At 44.6% G+C, this 21,901-nt stretch overlaps 1 protein-coding gene across 1 annotated transcript in view; it reads left to right on the top strand.

Moving 5' to 3' along the window:
* The window catches only part of CNTLN (centlein), a 712,784-nt gene that overhangs the window by 111,033 nt on the left and 579,850 nt on the right, over positions 1–21,901 (top strand). Inside the window, exons 5-7 of the mRNA XM_082272784.1 lie at positions 17,411–17,545; positions 18,137–18,316; positions 20,693–20,826. Coding sequence (XP_082128910.1) covers positions 17,411–17,545; positions 18,137–18,316; positions 20,693–20,826 — 449 coding nt within the window. The remainder of the gene's footprint in view (positions 1–17,410; positions 17,546–18,136; positions 18,317–20,692; positions 20,827–21,901) is intronic.

The following is a 21,901-nucleotide window of genomic DNA, read 5'->3' as shown; positions in this document are numbered from 1 at the left end:
ACTGTACACCAACAACCTCGTGTTTTACAGTTTTAACTCTTCTGTTACAGCAGCTGTACAAAATCTCTAAATAGGACTGCGCAATTTAACCCCTTCACGCCGATCGTACGTAAATATGCGCCCTCACTGGATGCGGTGAGCTCCCAGCACAGAGACCGTTGTCTCACCGAGAGCCCCGGGTAATTATTGTTAGAATGTCTGTCTGATTCCAGGTCACCTGCGATAGCCTCTGATTGGCTATCACAATGACCAGCCACTGTGAAGTCCACCCCGTGTTTTCTGTCTCTGTGAATGGACGAGAAAGATACATTGTATCACTCTGTCCTTGCAGAGTTCAGTATTTTTTGTACAGTATTTTATGTATTTTTTTTTAAACTAGTTTTAGTGTCAGTGTGTTTTAGGCAGGATTAAAAAAAGCAAAATGTGCACTATTGTTTCTGGGCTGTATTACAGATACAAAATACTACTAACATACCCATATGTGGTATCGCTGCAATAGTCAGGAGCAGGAGAGTTTATTTTGGGTGGTTCTTTGGTGGTAGGTTATGGCAGTGGCAAGAAATCTAGTTATATTTTATTAATATATATATATATATATATATATATATATATATATATATAAATTTCTTTTTCTCTTACGTCCTCCGACAGTCGCCGCCTCTTCATATTCGTCACATATGGGGGTATTAGACTTTGCTCCGAAGGAGTAGCTAGGCAACAGAATATGTTAACAATAAAGCTTTAACATATCCCACCCTCAAGGGGTGGTCCCCTCAGTCAATACCCTCCTACTTCCTGCAACCATATCTCAGTTTTAATGTCTAGCTTGTCAGGAGTGGCTGGCTCTCTCTGTGCTGGGACTTTCTGTCCCAGACTCTTTCTTCTTTTTAATATTTTGTTTGAGTTTTTCTCTCTACCTTTATTTAGCTGTTATTTTGTCAGCGTTAGTTAGTTCTTCGGACGAAGAGGATCATGCGGACTGGGTCTCGGGCTGATCCCCCTGGTCGCAGGTCGTGGGTCAGTGGCTTCCCAGTCTGCCATCGAGCGTTCAGCCAGGTAACGCTCCTGGCACAGTGAACGACCCATCCCTGTTCGGTGCAGGGATGATTGGTGAGGTGGCTACCTCACTGGACGCTGTGCGGTTTCTTAACCCCCATTTTGTGCGTCTTGAATTGCGACTCTCCCTGCCTCATGTGCAGCGGCTTGTTCGCCTGTGCGGGTCCCCCACGCCATGTGAGGTAAGTGTATCTATGTGGGGACCTGTCTGTCTGGGGGGGTGTCAGTCTGGGACTGTGTAACCTGCCTCTATTCACACTGCTTGTCTCCCTATCTCTCGGCTGCATGCTGTGGGCTGCAAGGGGGGGGGGGGGGAGCTGTATGACACTGTGTGTGTCAGACTGGTCAGTGTGAGAAGCTGTGTGCTGTGGGGCATGTTTTTTTGGCATGTTTGGGCACTATACGGCGATCGCTGCGGCGATCTGACATGTATTCTGATATTGGAATGTAATGTGTGTTTTAATGCACTGTGGAGCGGCGGTTTCGGCGCCAAACGACGCCATTTTGCCTACACCCGCTCCGGCCGCATGGTTTACATGCATGGCGGCCATTTTCTTGTAGCCTCCATAGGCTTACATAGAAGCGCCCTGGCAGCATCACTTCCTCTTTCCTGGAACACCGATCGAGGCAGCAGCAGCGGCGAGGGTCTCCTCAGGTTTTATCCTTCTGTTCTTGCTATCCATTGCCTGTGTTCAGTTTGCATATTCCCTGTGGGGGTCTCATTGTGCTTGAGTGTGGTGCGGTGGGCTGCGCTTGCCGCGCTTGCTTAAAAGGGGCAGTTAACCCTTGGTTGTCTGGCATTACAGGGGCAATGGATTCTCAGGAGGGCAAATTTCCTACAGTATTGGTGGAAAGCCAGGGGACCGCTGTTTCCCCCCCAGGGGGGGATTTAGCCACTATTGTGGCTGGCCTTGCTGCTCAGGTGCAAATGCTGGTGGCTGCTCAATCTACTAAAAGGCCCAGAGTTGCTCTTTCCTCTGATTCTGAGGGTGAAGGTGATGGGGCTGTTCTGGCAGGGGCCTCCTTATCGGGGTCCCGCTCCTCTCTTGATCTAGTGGGGTCTGAGGTGGAGGCTGAAGTTGAGGGGGTTGATAATTCTCCCCCTGGCTCGCCTGAAGAGCTTGCAATCATGGATGAGTTGATTGCTTCCATTAAGCAAACGCTGCGTTTGCAGGACGAAGTGTGTCCCCCCGCTGCCTTGGCGGCTTATGGGACGCAGAGGAAACGCAGGACGCCGCAGGTTTTTCCCTGCAATGCTGATTTTCAGCGCGCTGTTAAGGATCAATGGCGCGATCTGCGCAAGCCTTTTGCGGTACCGAGTAAATTCAAGCTGCGTTATCCTTTTTCGCCTGCCACTGATGAAAGGTGGTGTGTGCCTCCACCAGTGGATCATGCAATTGCGGTTTTGAACAAAGCCACTGCGATTCCTGCAGAGGGTTCCCCTGTTTTCCGTGATGCCACGGATAGGAGATTGGAGTCTCTTGCCCGTCATACTTATTCTGTTACAGGTTCTATGCTTAAGGCTCTGTTTGCTTCTCTCATGGCGGCCCAGGCGATCGCAAGTTGGACGCAGATGCTTAGGCGCGTCCTAGTGGCCGACTCGGCCTCGCCGGCGACCCTGGATATGGTGGATCAGATCCACCAGGGTGTCATGTATCTGTGTGATGCGGACCTGGACCTGATTCCGTTGGCTGCACGTGTGCACAGCGTGGCGGTGTTGTCTCGCCGCATGGTCTGGTTGAAATGTTGGTCGGTGGACCAATCTTCACGTAAGACCTTAGCCAATCTGCCTTATGATGGGTCTCGCCTTTTTGGGGAGTCCTTGGATGTGTTGATTAAGGGGATCACCGGGGGTAAGAGCACTCTCTTGCCCCATTTCCCCAAGGCTAAGGGGGCTTCTGGGAAGAAGCATGCTAATTTTCGGCCCCCTCAGGGGTCCTTTCGTGCCTTTCGGCCGCACTACAAGGGCAAACCGTTCAAAGGTCAAGGCTCTCAGAAGAAGCCCTGGTCTGGTACACAGAAGTCCGGCCAATCCGGACCTGCAGCCCATAACAGTTCGGCCTGAAGGGGCGCCCTCACCCAGTTTTGGGGTGGGGGGACGCTTGCTCGGTTCTCTTCAGCCCTGGTTGGCCCGTGTGCGGGACAGATGGGTTCTGGAAATCGTTCGATCTGGTTACAAGATCGAGTTTCTCTCTCGGCCGGAGAGCAGATTTTTTCCCTCAAATCTTCAACTGTCTCCAGAGCGCTTGCGGGACCTGCACCTGGCGGTGCGGGACCTGAGGGCTCAGGGAGTGGTGGTTCCGGTGCCTCATCGGGACAGGTTTCGGGGGTTTTATTCCAATCTGTTCACCGTGCCCAGAAAGGAGGGCAAAGTTCGTCCGATTCTGGACTTGAAGGCTCTGAACCGCTCTGTGCGGGTTCGCAAGTTCCGCATGGAATCCCTGCGGTCGGTGGTGGCTGCCCTGGCTCCGGGGGAATTCATGGCCTCCATCGATTTGAAGGATGCGTACCTTCACATCCCCATATTCGAGGGTCATCAGAGGTACCTTCGATTTGCCATTGCGGAGGATCACTACCAGTTCGTGGCGTTGCCCTTTGGTCTCGCCTCGGCTCCGCGGGTCTTCACCAAGGTGCTTGCACCGGTTCTGGCATTATTGAGGGCCCAGGGCGTTTCTGTCCTGGGGTATCTGGACGACATTCTGGTTCGGTCTGCGACCAGCCAGGGTCTGGAGGAGGACCTGTCTGTCACGATGCAAACTCTACAGGAGTTTGGTTGGACGATAAATTTTCCAAAGTCGACACTGAGTCCGTCGGTTCGTCTCCCCTATCTGGGAATGATACTGGACTCGGTGCAGGCGAAGGTCTTCCTGCCGGAAGACAAACTCAGGACTCTCCGGGAGGAAGTCAGGTCCCTCAGGGACGTTCCGAACTCGTCTCTGCGGACGTGTATGAGATGTCTGGGATTGATGGTCTCGGCCTTCGAGGCGATTCCTTTCACACAGTTTCACACGCGGGGTCTCCAAGCGGAGATCCTGTCCAGGTGGGACGGGCGACCTCAATCTCTGGATCTTCAGATCTCGTTGAGTCTTCGCACCAGGGAAAACCTTCTGTGGTGGCTCCAGTCCCCGTTGGTGTCCGGGGGCAAGTCGTTTCGTCCGATCTCGTGGACGGTAATCACCACGGATGCCAGCCTGTCGGGCTGGGGTGGAGTTCTGGGCGTTCTGTCCGCTCAGGGGACTTGGTCGGAGGGGGAGTCTTCCCTTCCGATCAACATTCTGGAATTGCGTGCGATAAGTCTCTGTCTTCATCGCTGGACGGACCGGCTGCAGGGTTGCCCGGTTCGGGTGCAGACGGACAATGCCACGGCGGTGGCCTACATCAACCACCAAGGGGGCACCAAGAGTGCCCGAGCGGCTCGAGAAGTGGCCGACATTCTGTCTTGGGCCGAGACTCATGTCCCGGCGATAACGGCGGTTCACATTCCGGGAGTGGAGAACTGGCAGGCGGACTATCTGAGTCGCCAGACCCTGGATCAGGGGGAATGGTCTCTCCATCCGGCTGTCTTCCAGACGTTGTGCGCGAAGTGGGGTCTTCCAGATGTGGACCTGTTCGCGTCTCGCCTCAACAACAAGGTGAAGAGGTTCGTGGCAAGGACGCGCGACCCTCGGGCAGACGCGTCGGACGCGTTAGTGGCCCCGTGGCATCAGTACAGGCTGATGTACGCGTTTCCACCGATTCAGTTGCTGTCCAGGTTCCTTCGCAGGTTACACTCGGAACGCAGCACGGTGATTCTTGTGGCACCGGACTGGCCTCGCCGGTCCTGGTACGCAGACCTCGTGAATCTGGCGGTCGACGCCCCGTGGCGTCTGCCTCTTCGAGACGATCTACTGTCTCAAGGACCGATATACCATCCTGCTTTACAGTCGCTGGCTTTGACGGCCTGGCTGTTGAGACCGAGGTCCTGAAGGAGAGGGGTCTCTCTCCGGAGGTCGTCCATACCTTAATCAATGCGAGGAAATCTTCCTCGGGGAAGGTTTATTACCGTACTTGGAAGGCCTATTTTGCCTGGTGTGAGTCTAGGGGGTTTTCACCCCGCACGTACTCGGTGTCCCGTGTGCTGTCTTTCCTTCAAACGGGTGTTGATCAGCGTTTGGCGCTGGCTACGATAAAGGGTCAGGTGTCTGCTCTGGCCGTTCTGTTTCAACGTCCCGTGGCTTCCAACCCATTGGTTGGCACCTTTATTCAGGGTGTGCGGCATCTGGTTCCCCCGAGGCGGGATCCTCTGCCCCCTTGGGACTTGAATCTCGTTCTATCTGTGTTACAACGTGCTCCTTTTGAACAGATCAGGGAGATCTCGTTGTCTATGTTGTCCAAAAAGGTCGCCTTTTTGGTGGCGATCACTTCGGCTCGCAGAGTGTCGGAGCTGGCGGCTTTGTCCTGCAAGTCTCCGTACCTGGTTATTCATTTGGATAAGGTGGTCTTGCGACCTAATCCTTCTTTTCTTCCGAAACGAGTTTCGGACTTCCATCTTAATGAGGATATTGTCTTGCCTTCGTTGTGCACGAAGCCTAAACATCCGAAGGAGGTGAGATTGCACTCTCTGGATGTTGTTCGGGCGATAAGGGTTTACCTTAAGTCGACTGAGTCTTTTCGAAAGACGGACTCCTTGTTTGTTCTTCCAGAGGGTCCTCGGAAGGGCATGGCGGCTTCGGCCTCTACCATCGCCAAATGGATCAGGCAGACCATTGAACAGGCCTATGCCTTGCAGGGGAAGGTTCCCCCTGTGCCTGTGAAGGCGCACTCGACTAGATCTCTGAGTACGTCTTGGGCCTGTCGTCATGGGGCTTCTGTAGCCCAGGTGTGTAAGGCGGCGACTTGGTCGACCGTGCACACTTTCACAAAATTCTACAAAGTAGATGTTCAGGCATCGGCGGATGCTTCCTTTGGCCGCAAGGTTCTTAGTGCGGCTGTTCCCTAGGGTCCCTTGTTGGGGACTCCTGGCTGTTGGGATAAGTTTTGTATCCCCTGGTTTTTTGTCTTTTCCTGGGTTGTTGCTCCTGTTGAGCACTTGTTTTTTGCTGTTGCCCAGCTGGTTCCTTCCTTTGGTAAGGTTCCTTCTTTGATGCGGAGACTGCGTTGCCTTTCGGCGCGAATGCGTTTCCCACCCCTCATGTTTGCACTGCTTTGGGACGTCCCCATATGTGACGAATATGAAGAGGCGGCGACTGTCGGAGGACGTAAGAGAAAACGGAATTTTTGTAAAATCTTACCTGTAAAATTCCTTTCTCTGAGTCCTCCGACAGTCGCCGCCCCCGCCCCTCTTTTGGGGTTTGATTGTGTACTCTACTGCTATTCCACTAAAACTGAGATATGGTTGCAGGAAGTAGGAGGGTATTGACTGAGGGGACCACCCCTTGAGGGTGGGATATGTTAAAGCTTTATTGTTAACATATTCTGTTGCCTAGCTACTCCTTCGGAGCAAAGTCTAATACCCCCATATGTGACGAATATGAAGAGGCGGCGACTGTCGGAGGACTCAGAGAAAGGAATTTTACAGGTAAGATTTTACAAAAATTCCGTTTTTTTTTTTTTTTAATGATTTTTGGGCCAGTTTTCCTTTTGATAATAAAAAAATAAAGAGATATCCATTACCATTTACCAACAAATGAAAGCCCAATTTCTCCTTAAAAAAACAAGGTATAGATGTTCTTTATAGATGATATGTACGGTTTTACTAACACATGTCAAAATTGCAAAATTGGGCTTAGGCATTTTGATTTGTTTTACCCTTAGGTGCAAAGGGGGTTAATACTGTATGTTTCAGAGGTGGACCCTGTGCACTCAGTAATGGAACTACCTTCCCTTCACTGCAATGCAAGTCTGAGTGCAGAAACTTGTGCTGGGAGGTGTGACTGTTACCTGGCTCTGTCAACACAGACCGCTGCAGTGTGAGGTTCAGTATCATAATTTGTAACCACTTGGCACCCACGCTATAGCCGGCAGAGGGCTACAGCGTGGGCTTAAAAGGCCTAGAGGGTGTGCATGGACATCCCCACATTCTCACACTGAACGGGCCCCTTACCACATGATCAGCTGTTAGCCAAAGACAGCTGATTGCGGAAGTAAACAGAAGCAGGTTATCTGCATTTTTTTCCCCTCACGCTGTCACTGTGAAGAAAAGAACTTTCTTCTTAACCGGCTTCTGTTCGAAGGACATTGGTCCCCTTAGTGCCCACCAGAGCTGCTAATCAGTGCCCACCAGTGTCATCTATCAGTGCCTATCAGTACTGCTAAGCAGTGCCCATCACTGCCTCATCATCAGTGTAACTTATCAGTGCCACCTTTACGTGCAGAGTCATAAGTGCCCCCTATCGGTGCCACCTCATCAGTGCAGCCTATGAATGCCTACCAGTGCCCCCTCATTAGTGCCCATCAGTGAAGGAGAAAAATTACCTGTTTTCAAAATTTTATATCAAAGTATAAAAAATGTTTTATTTTTTTTTCTTCAAAATTTGTGGTCTTTTTTTATTTGGCAAAGAAAAAAAAAAAAAAACAGTGGTGATTAAATACCACCAAAAGAAAGCTTTATTTGTGTGAAAAAAATGATAACATTTCATATGAGTAGTGTTGCATGACAAATGTCATTCAAAGAGTGAGAGTGCTGAAAGCTTAAAATTGGCCTGGAAGGGGGTATAAGTGCCCAATAAGCAAGTAGTTAAAGCAATAAAAGGGTATATTAGGGCATTTTGCTAGCAAAAAACAGCACAAATCATAACCTGTGGGGGTACAGGACTGTAAAAGAAATGAAAGGCTTCAAGGTTTCAACTCTGCTTTAACCAGTTCCGGACCGCCCACCGCATATATACTTTGGCAGGGTGGCCCAGCTGTACAAAATCACGTACATGTACGAAGATTTTGGTGGTGCGTGCGTGCCACTGGAGCGCAACTCCTGCTGTATTTGGACACAGCGGGAGTCAAACAGCGGATCTGGGGCCGCAATTTTTTTTTTTTTTTTGCACTGATCCCTGTATTGGTGTCACTGGTCCCCAAAAAGTGTCACTTAGTGTCAGATTTATCCACCGCAATGTCGCAGTCCCGCTAAAAATTGCTGAATGCTGCCATTACTAGTAAAAACAATAATAATTTAAATTAATAATATTAAGTTAATAATAAGTAAATTTTTTTATTGGATATGTTTTATAGTAGAAAGTAAATGTGTGTTTTTAGTTTTTTTCAAAATTATGGTTCTTTTTTGTTTATAGCGCAAAAAAATAAAAACCACAGAGGTGATCAAATACCACCAAAAGAATACTCTCTATTTTTGGGGGGGAAAAAAACCATCAATTTTATTAGGGGAACAGCGCAACTGCACAATTGTCTGTTACCAGAGACAGTCATTACCAGAGACTAAATTGTCCAAAAACAGCCACCTGGATGATCTGCATGGGTGTGCAAAGCTACATTTGCTAAACCAAATCCCCCTCTAAAGCCAAGAAAGCATGCATCCACTGTACTCTTAATAGCAGGACCTCACTCAGTGCCAGGTAGATGCAGATGGTAACCGTGCCAAATTTCTAAAGCCACAACATCATATGCTGCATGAGGAGCACTATTAGGATCACATCCACATGGAGAATTCTGTGCATTCAGTCTCACCCCTCCTGCATGACAGTCACCGGCATTTTTCAACTGACAAAAACGAGATGCAAAGTATAGCACATTTTCGTCAAATGACGACAACTATGACGAAAATCAAATCCTTTTTCGTTAACGAACTAAAACTAAACGAGAATGTGAGGCAGGGGCGTTTACCCAACTTCCGGTTTTCACGGAGTTCCGTCTGGCGTGGCGTGCCCTGTGACGTCCGACGTGAGGAGTGGACTACTACAAGAGACTTGACTCGAGACCAGTCACCTGACCTCACCAGAGCACTGCAGCACTACAGCCAGACGTGCCAGGCCCGACTCATCACACAGCACTGGCACCCGGCCACCACCACATCCAGAGCAGAGCACCCACTGTGAGTTAACAGCCAGGCCAGCTATTACTGCCTCCCTGAGTCCCCTCAGACCACTCACCAGTCACCACTGGCATCCGATTCCGCCATCCATCCAGGACTGTGTGCGTGCATATAGGCCGCTGAGGCCTGCCCGACCCATCCTGTTCAACAACTTCAGGTCAGAGTCAGACCAGAGACCACCCTTAAATCTGAGACCCCCATCCAGCACTGAGCAGCACTGTGTGCACTCACTGCACTGACTGCAGGCAGCAGCATTACAGGCTTCCTCTCTGACCTAACCATGACCATTTAGTCGACTAAAATTAGTTTTAGTCGACTAAAATGCAAGATGTTTTAGTCGACTAAACACTTGCAGAAGACTAAAATGGGACTAAAACTAAAATGCTGTTTTAGTCCTAAGACTAAAACTGAATTGAAATTTGCTGCCAAAATTAACACTGGCGTGGATTTGGCTGTGCAGAGGATGGTCTATGTGAACCGCTTTACCCCGGATGCCTGCATACTTAGATGTGCCTGTTTTAATCATCAACCATGTGAGTTGCCAAATATTGAACCTTCATTAAATGTAACCATATTGCTACACTTTAGAGGCTCCTCTCTTCTTTTTTATACATGACGCTACTTGTATATCAAGACATCGCTTGTATATAAAGTCAAAATTTATTTTAAAAATTTGCTTGTCTTGCAAAGCGCTCTCAAACCAAGTTACTCACAAACCAAGGTTTTACTGTATTTCCAATTGCATTAGGATTTATGCAAAGAGTCAATATTTGCAGTGTTGACCCTTCTTTTTCAAGACCTCTGCAATTCGCCCTGGCATGCTGTCCGTTCACTTCTGGGCCATATCCTGACTGATCGTTAGCTGGGGAGCCAGTGCGTGTGACCGGCGGCTCTGATGGCTGCCGGCCAGTCGCGATCTCCCGCAGCTGAGAGAGGAGGACAGACGGCTGATGTAAACACAGCCGTCTGTCATTCTCCCTGAAGTGATCCTGTTATATAGGTCTCTGTGATTACTCCACAAGCCACGCCCCATGACAGTAAGAATCACGCCCCTAGGGACACATTTAACCCACTGATCACCAGTAATGTTAACCCCTTCCCTGCCAGTGTCATTTTTACAGTAACAGTGCATATTTTTAGGACTGATTACTTTAGTAATGTCACTGGTACCCCCAAAAGTGTCAAAAATTTCAGTTAGGGGTCCGATATGTCCGCAATGTCGCAGTCCTGCAAAAAAAAAAAAAAACGCAGATCGCCGCCATTACTAGTAAAAAAAAAAAAAAAAAACAATAAAAATGACATAAATCTTTCCTGTAGCTAGTAAACGCAATAACTTTTGTGCAAACCAATCAAAATACGCTTATGCGATTTTTTTTTTTTTTTTTTTTTACCAAAAATATGTCGCAGAAAACAAATTGGCCTAAAATATATAATAAATATATAAAAAAAAATTGATTTTTACATTTTTTTTGAGAATTTCATATAAAAGAATGTGAATAATATTGTAATTTTTTTCAAAATTGTCGCTCTTTTTGTTTATAGCGCAAAAAATAAAAATCGCACAGGTGATCAAATACCACCAAAAGAAAGCTCTATTTGTGGGAAAAAAGGACTTCAATTTAGTTTGGGTACAGCATTGCACGACCGCGCAATTGTCTGTTAAAGTAACCCAGTGCCGAATGGCAAAATAGGGCCTGGTCATTGAGCAGCCAAATCCTCCGGGGCTAAAGTGGTAAAAGAGAAGTATGGAGTTTGGGGTTATTGCATATTTATTCCTATCTAGGTGGATGCTGTCCCCCGGCGCCTCTGCACTGAGAGCCAAGTGATTGAACACTACTGATCACTCTGTTCTGACAGCTCCCCGAGCAGAGAGCTGCTGACTGTCAGTCTAGGTCATGATGACACCGTGCCTGGACCAACATCTATAACGTCAGCAGAGAGCAGACTTCAAACCGCTCTCTGCTGAAAATGAGTCACAGGAGTGCAGAATGATCTGCACACCTGTGATCCATAGGAGATGTACAGCCAAACAAGCTTTGGCTGTACATCTCCCTTAAGGTCTGGGGAGTTTCCTGGCCATGGACCCAAAATTTCGATGTTCCCCAAGCCACTTATTATTTTATCTTAAGGCAAAGTGCTCCATCATGCTGGAAAAGGCATTGTTCGCCACCAAACTGTTCTTTGATGGTTGGGAGAAGTTGCTCTCGGAGGATGTTTTTGTACCATTAAGTACAGTAATTCATGGCTGTGTTCTTGATGAGAAGCAACCCCACACATAAATGGTCTCAGCATACTTCAATGTTGGCATTACACAGTATTGATAGTTGTGCTCACCTTTTCTTCTCCGGACAAGGTTTTTTCTGGATGCCCCAAACAATCGAAAAGGGGATTCATTAGAGAAAATTACTTTACCCCAGTCCTCAGCAGTCCAATCCCTGTACCATTTGCAGAATATCGGTCTGTCCCTGATTTTCCTGGAGAGAAGTGGCTTCTTTGCTACCCCTCTTGACACCAGGCCATCCGTCAAAAGTCTTCAGCTCACTGTGCATGCAGATGCACTCACACCTGCCTTTTGCCATTCCTGAGCAAGCTCTGCACTGGTGGTATCCTGATCCTGCAGCTGAATCTACTGTAGAAGGTGGTCCTAGCGCACTGAAGTCTTCTTTACAAATGCAGTGGAAATGTTTTTTTTATGGGATTAAGTTTATTTTCATGGCAAAGAGGGACTTTGCAATTGCAATTCATCTGATCGCTCTTCATAAACATTCTGGAGTATATGCAAATTGCCATCATAAAAACTAAGGCAGCAGACTATGTGAAAGTTAATATTTGTGTCATTTTTAAAACTTCTGGTAATGACTGTACACCCTACAACCGGCAGGGTTAAATGAAAAAACAATAAATAAATAACTGATAGTTGCGGTCGGAGCCGCTGTACTAACCTTCCGAAGTTAGTACAGTGATCTCCCTGGCTTACCTGTTGTATTTTGACAGGGGGACGGCCCTCCTCCTGGAAAACACCCATCAACGCTCTCTGCTATTGGCTGAGAGCGCTGATCGGGAGTCGATTGGCTGATGATTTTCCAGCATACTCGTCCGACAAAAGCCAGCCAGACCGACATACACACTGGCCGAATGTTGTCTGTTTTTAATTGAACTGGCCGATGTCTCCCAACATTCGGCCCGTGTGTACTGGGCTTAACCTGCTGCAGGGACTGCTCTGGATGCAATTCCTACTGGGTATGGCTGATGTGGTGGTGCTGATTCACATTTAAATGTCGCTTTTACAGTGCATGTGTGGTGGCGTTTTAGGAATAAACAAAAATGACACTGATACCTGATGCATGTGTGGATAAAAATGTTAAACTAATCCTAGTCTGGATCTGGCATTTAGTGACAATGCTGCTGATCTATAATCTGCAGTGATTTCTTCAAATACCGGCACTCCACTATTAGCACAGGAAGTCAACTTTCACGAATACATGATCTGCTGGTTAACATTGTGGTGGAAAACCAGGGCTGGAGAGAGGGTTTGATTGGCACGGTTGAAGTGGGGTGTTAGGAAGCATTGGGAAAGCCTTCCATATATTGCATGATGATTACTTTAACATTAAAAGCATCCAGCCTATGAAATGCTGACTGCTTTAAAACCTATTTGTTAGACCTCAAGCATCAGATTTATTGATGACACACATCTGACAGCCATTTTGGGAAGCCCCCTCCTAAGTCTTTAAATCCACACGTTACATGGCCATCAGTGCATATCAAACGATTAGTCTCCTTGACACTATGAAATGTAATTGCGGTATGTTACTGCATACACCTTAATGTCCCCTTTTTGCATGTTTCTGTGTGTCAGTTCATCAAGATTTGGCTGCCAACAAAAGGCAACGTAAGAAAACCAGACTTGCCCCAATTTTTAAAAATAAGCATACCACAACTGGGAAGGATTCTTAAATCTACAGTCTTGAAATACAGCCTTATTCAGGTCAATGGGCACTTGATTCGATCACAGAGGATTAAAACACCCGAGCGGCTTGTGGCTGTCAAATGGAGGTAGGTAAGCAGCTGTAATGAGAGTGGGAAGTGCAGTTTAGTTATAACATTTTTTGTTATAGTATATTTTTCCTCTAAAATAAATATCAATGTTTCAAAGCTTTATTGAATTTAGGAGGTGTAGTGAGCATTTTCTTTAAGCTTTCATTCTCTTAAGCAGATTGCTCTTCCTAGATACTTTCTTTATATGCCACTTTATATTAAAAAAAAAAAAAATAGAAGAAATGGCTGGCAACAAATGTAAGGCTTTCTGAAAATAAAATGGCAGTATTCTCATTGTGTGCAATTGCTGATTGTCAGAAAAACATTTTTTTGGCATAATAATAAGGATGACATTGATCTTGACAAGGACTTGTGTGTGTTAAAGTAATATTGAACCCTATTTTTTATACATTGTGGAGTGAAAGGTAAAACCGGGATGGGTAATGTGTAGATAACACAGATTGATACAAGTATTTTCTGATGAGAAGCATGGGGTTTTGAACTTACAACAAAACTAGAATAGGTTTTTATTTATTTAGCACTTTATTGAAGCACCAATTAAAATTATATGTTACTGGGTAAAATGAAGACTCAAGGTAACCCATGGTGCTGATTTTGTTCTGAGCAGTGGACACTTTTTTTTATCATGTTACTATTACAGTATATTTAAAACCATATTTCATTTAAAAAATGTTTTTGGATCGAATTATAGAGACACGTTTTTGTGATTTTTGTACTGTATTCATTAATGCTCTACTTATGCAGGTGAACAAACTACAGCACACAATGACTATCCAAATCAATTATTAATGAGCTGATATAAATACATATACTGGATCATTCTTAACAGGATTTGTCATAAGGGAGGTCTCTGAAATGGATCTATTTATGCGTGGCTATCAATAAATAATTTGCTTTACTGGATGTAGTGTGCACAGACTAATTATACCTGCTTTTAATTGCTGGTAGAAGCAGCATGAATCATTGTAAGCATTTTTGTAGGATTCAGACTGTTTTCGGGAAAAAAAAAGCATCCAGATAATATTATCAAAAACAGCAATGACTTCTCTTGTATTGTGAAAATGCCACCTCTTGATATTAAGAAAAAAATAGATGCCTTCGGGTCTGTCCTGTCCTAATTTTCGCATACTAGTGGTAACCTTTACATATGTGTACCTTTTTTATCTCGAAATTGAGGGAGAATAAACTCAGTAGGTACATTTATAAAGATAATACTAAGAGCCTATTCACACACAAATACACAGGTTAGCCATTTTTTAAGTAGTGCTAGTTTACATTTGTGCAATACATAGGTTGACGAACCTTGTATTAATTGTGATGGCTAGGCAGACATTATAGAGCCTATTAATGACAATGGCAGTGCATGAAAATGTTTGATTTGTTGATAATGCCCTTAAAAATGCATGAAAATGTAGCTTGAAAGATGTGAATACAGGTAAAGAACTCTTAAAGTGACATGGAGTAATTTGTAGCATAGAACCAAAAATATTCATAACTGTAAAAAAAAAATAAAAAAAATAAAATTTAAGATTTTTGGTAAAAGTGCTATAGAGACAACTCCACATAATTGAGCTTTGCCTCAGTTGCTCATAATAAAGTATATGTATAGGCAAAACCTTCTCTATGAAGTGAGGAGACTTCTCCTATCAGAGAGTTGTTACCAAAAGTGGTGTCCCCGTTGGAAGATTCCTTTTCCATTGACAACCTAAAATATTAGATTTTCTCCTATCCTTTTCTGCCCAAAACTAGAAAAACAAAAGTTGTCTTCACAAACCCTTCAAAGGAATTTTTTTTGAAAAAAATACACAAGTAAAGGAGAATCCCACTGCCTATGGCTCTTGTCTATGCTGTCTTGCAGAGCTATCTTAGCCAAATAATCTTCAACATTCAACACAATTTCAGGTGTGCCAGATGCATGTGTTCCCTGCTGAGCACCCTGATTCCACCAAAAACCACTTTGCTTAGACACAGTAGTGACAGTGTGGCTGGCAGGAGGAGGGGGTGTGCAGCAAGGTACCCAAACATGCAACATACCTGAAAGTTTGTCAGTTGCTGAAGATTCTTCATCCAGTGTAGCTTTGCAAGGGAAGAATGCAGGCACAGGCAGGAAGCTTGGTAAGTAATCTCTCTGTTTTTATATGGGGGGAGAGAATTTATCAAAACTAGAACAGACAAAATCTGGAACATTTGCGCATGGCAACAAATCCAATTCTATCTTTAACTTGTTCAGTTAAAGCAGAACCAAACCCATCGATTTAGGGCTCGTTCACACAGTACGTGCATAAAAACGGATGAGAAAACCATGCAGATTTCACTTGCAGAGACATCAGTTTTCACGCGCTTTTCAGTGAGTTTGTATGCACATTGACATCAGTTTTCATGCACGCCAGTTATGTGCCCTGTTCTCACCAATGTTGATTTCATGTCTGTTTAATTTTCCGTGCATATGTGGCAGATTACTGCGCAGAAAAAAATCTGTGATGTGAACAGGGCAGGGCACACCATTCTTATTTGAGTCCTTGCAGAACCTATGCAGAAAAACTGACGTTTGTGCACAATGGTGTGAATGAGGCCTTAGCAGATTGGCCTCTGCAAACTCTGAGCATGTGTAGAGCAAGGCAAAACAGTATAAACCGTATAGGCACTCATGTGTGATGTTTTACATAGCTATAGCTGCAAAAGGGGGCAGCCTGACGTAATCTAGCAGGACATTTTCTGACTAATGTTCCACTTTAACAGTTTCCAAAAAAACTTTACATTCTTGGCATGTGCCGAGAATGTAACTGTCACATCGGTTGTGTTCTCAACCAAACTGTCAGACCATCAAATGGCTGGTGTCATAACTGATCACATGTGCAGCATCGTGGCAGTTGAAGATCAAGCAGCTTTCTTGGCTGAAAACAATAGGAGGATTTAGTTCTGCTTTAAATTACCGTATTTTCCGGCGTATAAGACGACTAGGCGTATAAGACGACCCCCCTAATTTTCAAGTTAAAACATAGGTTTTGGGCTATTCTCGCCATATAAGACTACCCCCTTCCGAAGCAAGGCAACACCATTGAAAAACATCACATTTCTCATAGATCTCCAAGTTACCCTAGTACTGTAATACATGTAATCTCTCATAATATCTCCAAGGTACCCTAAGTATTACCAGTAGATGTAATCTCAAGATGCTGGCTTTGCGGGAATCCTGTACTGGTACACCGTATGTACAGTAGCTTCGGTTACATACAGTATACCGCGCTGAGCCAATCACAATGAGCGATGTATTCTATTATTGAATTCAAAGCCTGCTCGGATTGGCAGAGTCAGAGAGGCGGGCTGATGTAACTCCACCAATCCGAGCAGGCTTTGCATTCAATAATAGAATACATCACTCTCCCTGATTGGCTTAGCGCAGTACACTGTATGTAGCTGAAGCTACGGTACATACGGTATACCGGTACAGGATTCCCACACAGCCAGCGTCTTGAGAGATTACATCTACCGGTAATACTTATACTTAGGTTGGAGATATCATACTCGGCGTATAAGACGACCCCCCATTTTTGGGGGATTTTTTTGAGGTTCAAAAGTAGTCTTATACGCTAGAAAATACTGTAAATATAGAAGTTGATTGGCTGCCTCCAGATTCTGGCTGCTCCAGTTTCAATCTATTGCTCTTAGGCCCCTTTCACTCAGGGGGATCCGCCTGTCAGTTTTTTTGGCGGATCTGAACGGTCACCCCATGCATCTCTATGGGGCATTTTTTCAAAGGTGTGTATATCAACGTTGTGGTTGCCTGGGTAAATTTGAAAAGCTTTGGGCCCACTGGCTCGATACTCTGGGTTTAAGTACTGCAGAATTGGTAAAAATGAGGCTTCTGTTACATTTCTCCAGTAATGTTAATGAATGAACAGACATATTGCACCTTTTAGATACCGTATTTTAAATGTATTCTGTCTTTAGACTTAATTTTTTCTTTTGTCTTGGAATTTATTACCTGAGTATACTTGTTAACAATTGGCGTTTTTTTTTTTCCTTTTCTTTTTTTCCTTTTTATTTAGTGTGGACATGCTTTGAATTGTTGTACGTCTTTTGTATTGCCACCAGATTGTTAATGTTTTTCTTGGTTTAATAAAACCTTTTCTGGTTTAAAAAAAAAATAATAAATAAATTCCCTTTAAATATTTGCTTTAAATCACACATATTGGGTTTACAAAATGCATGACATCTGTTATATAAAGTACTGTGTTGACATTGCCTTATTTTTTTTTTTTTTCCTGTTTCTAGAGAGTATTGGGACAGCAGCAGGAGATAAACAACCTCGTACAGAGAAAGATCGCTGTAGACGAAGAAAATACTATACTAAAAAAGGAGTTGGATGACCTCCAACTAAAATTAAAAGATAAAAGTCATGAGCTTAAGGTAGCATGTCTTGTACATATTTTTCCAGTTGTCTTACTGTGAAGTGCTGAGCTTCAAGCTGTGTCACTCAGTGTGCCACAGAAAGGGACATACACTGCAAAAGAATTGCCTCAGGCTTCTCTTAGCTTTGCAGTTCTTTCTCATACAGCCAACTCTGAGCACTTCTTTAAAGTTGAAAATCTGAGGCTTATAACTTCCAAATAAATGTTTAATGATGGATATAGAGCAAGTGAAAGTAGTGTGAATATGTGACTTCTTTTTAATTACATACTGATGGGACTAGTATTATTAATTGATAAACCCAAGGTCTGGAATGATGTGTCTGTACGGGTCTCAAAAATAGCTGGGGACATCATCAAAGGCATCTTGATCAATTAAAGGATTCCTCGCATGTATGCATTCATCAGAACTGCCATTCAGTTTGAAAAAAAAGTCACTTCCACCTGCATAACTTAAATGGTAAAATCACAACGGCGGTTACTTGCAGCTTGACGACTGAGGTCACTTAATTAGACATTGTTGATTGATTGTCGAATGCATGTGTAATTATTTCTGGGGCTGTAATGTGCAATCCTGATTTTTGTCAAACAGAACACTAAGCAGAGTTTGGAGGAAAACGAGGAGCAGAGGGCAGCCATTTTAAAAAATTTGGAGCAGGAGAAAGACGATTTAAGCAAGAAATGTGCTGACCTGCTTAGTGACCTGGAGAAAGCAAAGAAGCAAGAGGCACAGTGGAGAGGAGAAAAGTCTGGCATTGATGCCAAAATTAAGGTATGCTGCAGAGCAGCTGGATTCCCTCACATGATTTTTCAAGCTACAATGTGGCGTGCACTTATGCTTTGCGTTATTTGCTGTGATAACAACTTATGTATTCAAACATGCCAGTTGGGACCGACATTCATTTAAATTCCTACACTTAAAACCCACAACTCTTTAAAAATTGATGCTGCAAAGCAGGAAACTGACATCAAATAGCCATCCTTAAGTCTAATCATTAAACAGTATAACAGACTTCATTCTCACAGAAAACTTAAAGAATACGTATGTTTGGAATGGAATGGAATTGCAAACTTTCACTGCCTTTGCTGCTATGTCTTGAAGGTTTTGTTCGAGTCAAAGCAGAAAGAAAACAGTCAATGCCATATACTGTAGTTTGTGGCTTGTGGCACACCTCTAGAATATGTTTGCATACATTGTCCTACTTTGCAGCACTGTGTTTGCTTTACCACAGACTAGCAGATAAAAACCACTACTTACTAAAGGGAAGTCAAAAGTGAATTTTATTTTATTATATATATGTACACAGTGTTTCACAAAAGTGAATACACCCCTAACTTTTTTTAAAATATTTATATCTTTTTATGTGACAACACTGAGGAAATGACACTTTGCTACAATGTAAAGTAGTAAGTGTACAGCTTGTATAAGTGTAAATTTGCTGTTCCCTTCAAAATAACTAAACACACAGCCATTAATGTCTAAACTGCTGGCAACAAAAGTGAGTACACCCCTAAGTGAACACATTCAAATTGGGCCCAATGTGTTAATCTTTTGTTTTCAATGGTTTTTATTGAAAATTTTCAAAGTATAAAGATAGGAAACAATAATAGAAAACATCGGTCAGTGGTATAACAATCACAGCAGTCGGCTATAATAGCCCAAAAGGGGATAGCAGAAGAAATACAACAAAGACCCATACTGCATTGAACAAGAAAAATGGTATATGCATGGTACCTTAAGTTACTAGTGGAATGGTGATTCTGAAGCTATGATCCACAGTATACTACAACACTGGATGCGAGCACTTAAGGCCAACCGCAAATATTCAACCTTGTGGCCTGCTATGACCAGGCCATGTTGAAACCAGAACAAATTTGTATGCAGCAGTGTGTAACCACTGAGTAAACCTTAGAAAGGCATTCATCAAGAAGACAAGATTGAGAGGTAACGAAGAAGGAAAGCGATAGAAAGAATGGACCCAACCCCGCCCCCGGACCCATGCATGGCCCTCAAGCGTTCCCAGTTAGATAGCTGAGCCACGATTCCCATACTCTTATCGAACTTGTGCATTTTGTCATCTAGTTGAGCCGACAGCCGTTCATTCACCATGATCCAGGACAATTTATGCCTAAGCTGCTCAAACTGCAGGACAGGAGACCTCCAAGATCTAGCAATCGTAATTTTGCTGCGGTAAAAATAAGTTATAAGCCTTCTCTGTGCCTTCGTGGCCGTGTCCCCCTTCCGGCCCAAAAGGGCCTGCTGCGGGGACTTGGTCAGGTTAACTTGCGTTAGGGTGTATATGAAATTATACACTCTAATCCAAAAACGTCTCACCTTGGGGCATTGCCACCAAATGTGGAACATAGTACCATCCTGACCGCAACCCCGAAAACACAGAGGAGACGCACCAGGCACAAAAGATGCAATCCTAGCCGGCACCATATACCAGCATAGTAGTACCTTATAGTTAGCTTCTATGATTTAGGTGTTAATCAATGATCTGGAGGCCTCCTGAGCCATGATACGCCAGTCCGCCAAATCAATGGTGTCCTGGACATCAGTCTCCCAACGGTCCATATAAGGAAGTTTCAGAGGCAAATCAGACAACACATTATAAATCATGGAGATATAACCCTGTAGTTTGTCATATTTGCGGCACAGAAATTCCATAGAAGTCATAGTGGTCAGGTCAGAGAGGCGAGGCAGTGACCGCAAATAGTGTTCAATTTGAGTGTACCGAAAATATTGGCATGTTTACCAATCAACTGCTGTCGCTTAAGGATACCCCTATGATTGCACAAGTCCACTATACGGATCAGTCCCTTGTTCGTCCACCATTGAAAAGATCTGGGGGAGAGACCCGGGGGGGAACCCCCTGTTATCGTGAATGGGGGCCAAGGGGGTATGCAGAGACCTAAAGCCATACGATTTGGACAACCGATCCCATATGGCCAGGGAGTGGGACAAGGCCGGGCAGAGAACAGGAGGGCGAGTTTTGGGTGGCAACCACATTATTAACAGTTCAACATGTGTGAAATGACATCAACAATGACATAAAAGCATGTTAGTGACTTAAGAAAGAAAAGATACTAACTTGAACAATACGTCACTTGTAATGATGTTTTCTTTACTACCTCTCTATTACAGGCTCTAGAATTACATTTAAAAGAAGCAGGTAACCAGATGGAGGCTATGCACAATAAAATAAACAACCTGTCATCACAGGTTGCTGTTAAACAGACTGAGGTGGCATACAAAGAAGTTGATCTGACCAGGCTGAGGTGAGTGGATGGAAAGAAAATGGTTAATGCCAAGTATAAAATAAAAAATGGGGACTCATAGATTTGCACTGTTTGCAGGCCCTATTTAAATTTGAAATCAACAGCTTTGAAATCAGAACTTTTTTTTTTTTAATCAAATGCAGCCTCACCAGCGCAGTGTCAGTTATTGCAGCCTCGTCAGTGCAGTGTCAGTTATTGCAGCCTTGCCAGCCCAGTTTCATTATTGCAGCCTCGTCAGCGCAGTGTCAGTTATTGCACTCTCACCGGTGCAGTGTCAGTTATTGCAGCCTCGTCAGTGCAGTGTCAGTTATTGCAGCCTCGCCAGCGCAGTGGCATTTTTGCAGCCTCGCCAGCGCAGTGTCAGTTATTGCACTCTCGCCAGCGCAGTGTCAGTTATTGCAGCCTCGCCAGCGCAGTGTCAGTTATTGCAGCCTCGCCAGCGCAGTGTCATAATTGCTGCCTTGCCAGCGCAGTATCATAATTGCAGCCTCTCCAGCGCAGTATCCTATATTGCAGCCTCGCCAGCGCCATTGCAAAGAGCTGGGGCGGTCCGGCCCGAGAAGAAGGGAGGACGAGCGGCTGCTGTCATCTGAAGTCCCGGCGCCTATGATAGACGTCACACGTCCCGGCCACTCTGCTGTCTATCATAGGAGGCAGGACTTCCTATGACAGCGACCGCTCATCCTTTCTTCTCCTTGGCCCTGGCCGCCCCCCTCCTCTGCCTCCCAGCGCTGCCTGGGTTTTGTTTTTTTTTCTTTAGGTATCGGCGTACGCACTTTTACTGTATTTAAAGTGCGTGTTATACGCCGATAAATACAGTACTCGTTTTTAGGAAGATATGTAGGATAACAGAAATGGCAGCCACTGAGATCAATTTATATATAACAAAGGGAATTATTTATGTATTATTTGGGAGATCTAGTTCATTTTCCCATGAAAAAGCAGATCTTAGGGAAAAAAAGATCGTAACTTTTCAGAGAATAGAACCTTCCTTATATAATGCAAAGATACACACACACACATATATATACATATATATATATATATATATATATGTACATACACACAATGCCTT

This window comes from Pelophylax lessonae, assembly GCF_965119305.1.
Source record: "Pelophylax lessonae genome assembly, chromosome: 1".
Classification (NCBI taxonomy): Eukaryota; Metazoa; Chordata; class Amphibia; order Anura; family Ranidae; genus Pelophylax; species Pelophylax lessonae.
Note: the sequence above shows the minus strand (reverse complement) of the source record. Positions and strands in the feature narration are given on the sequence as shown.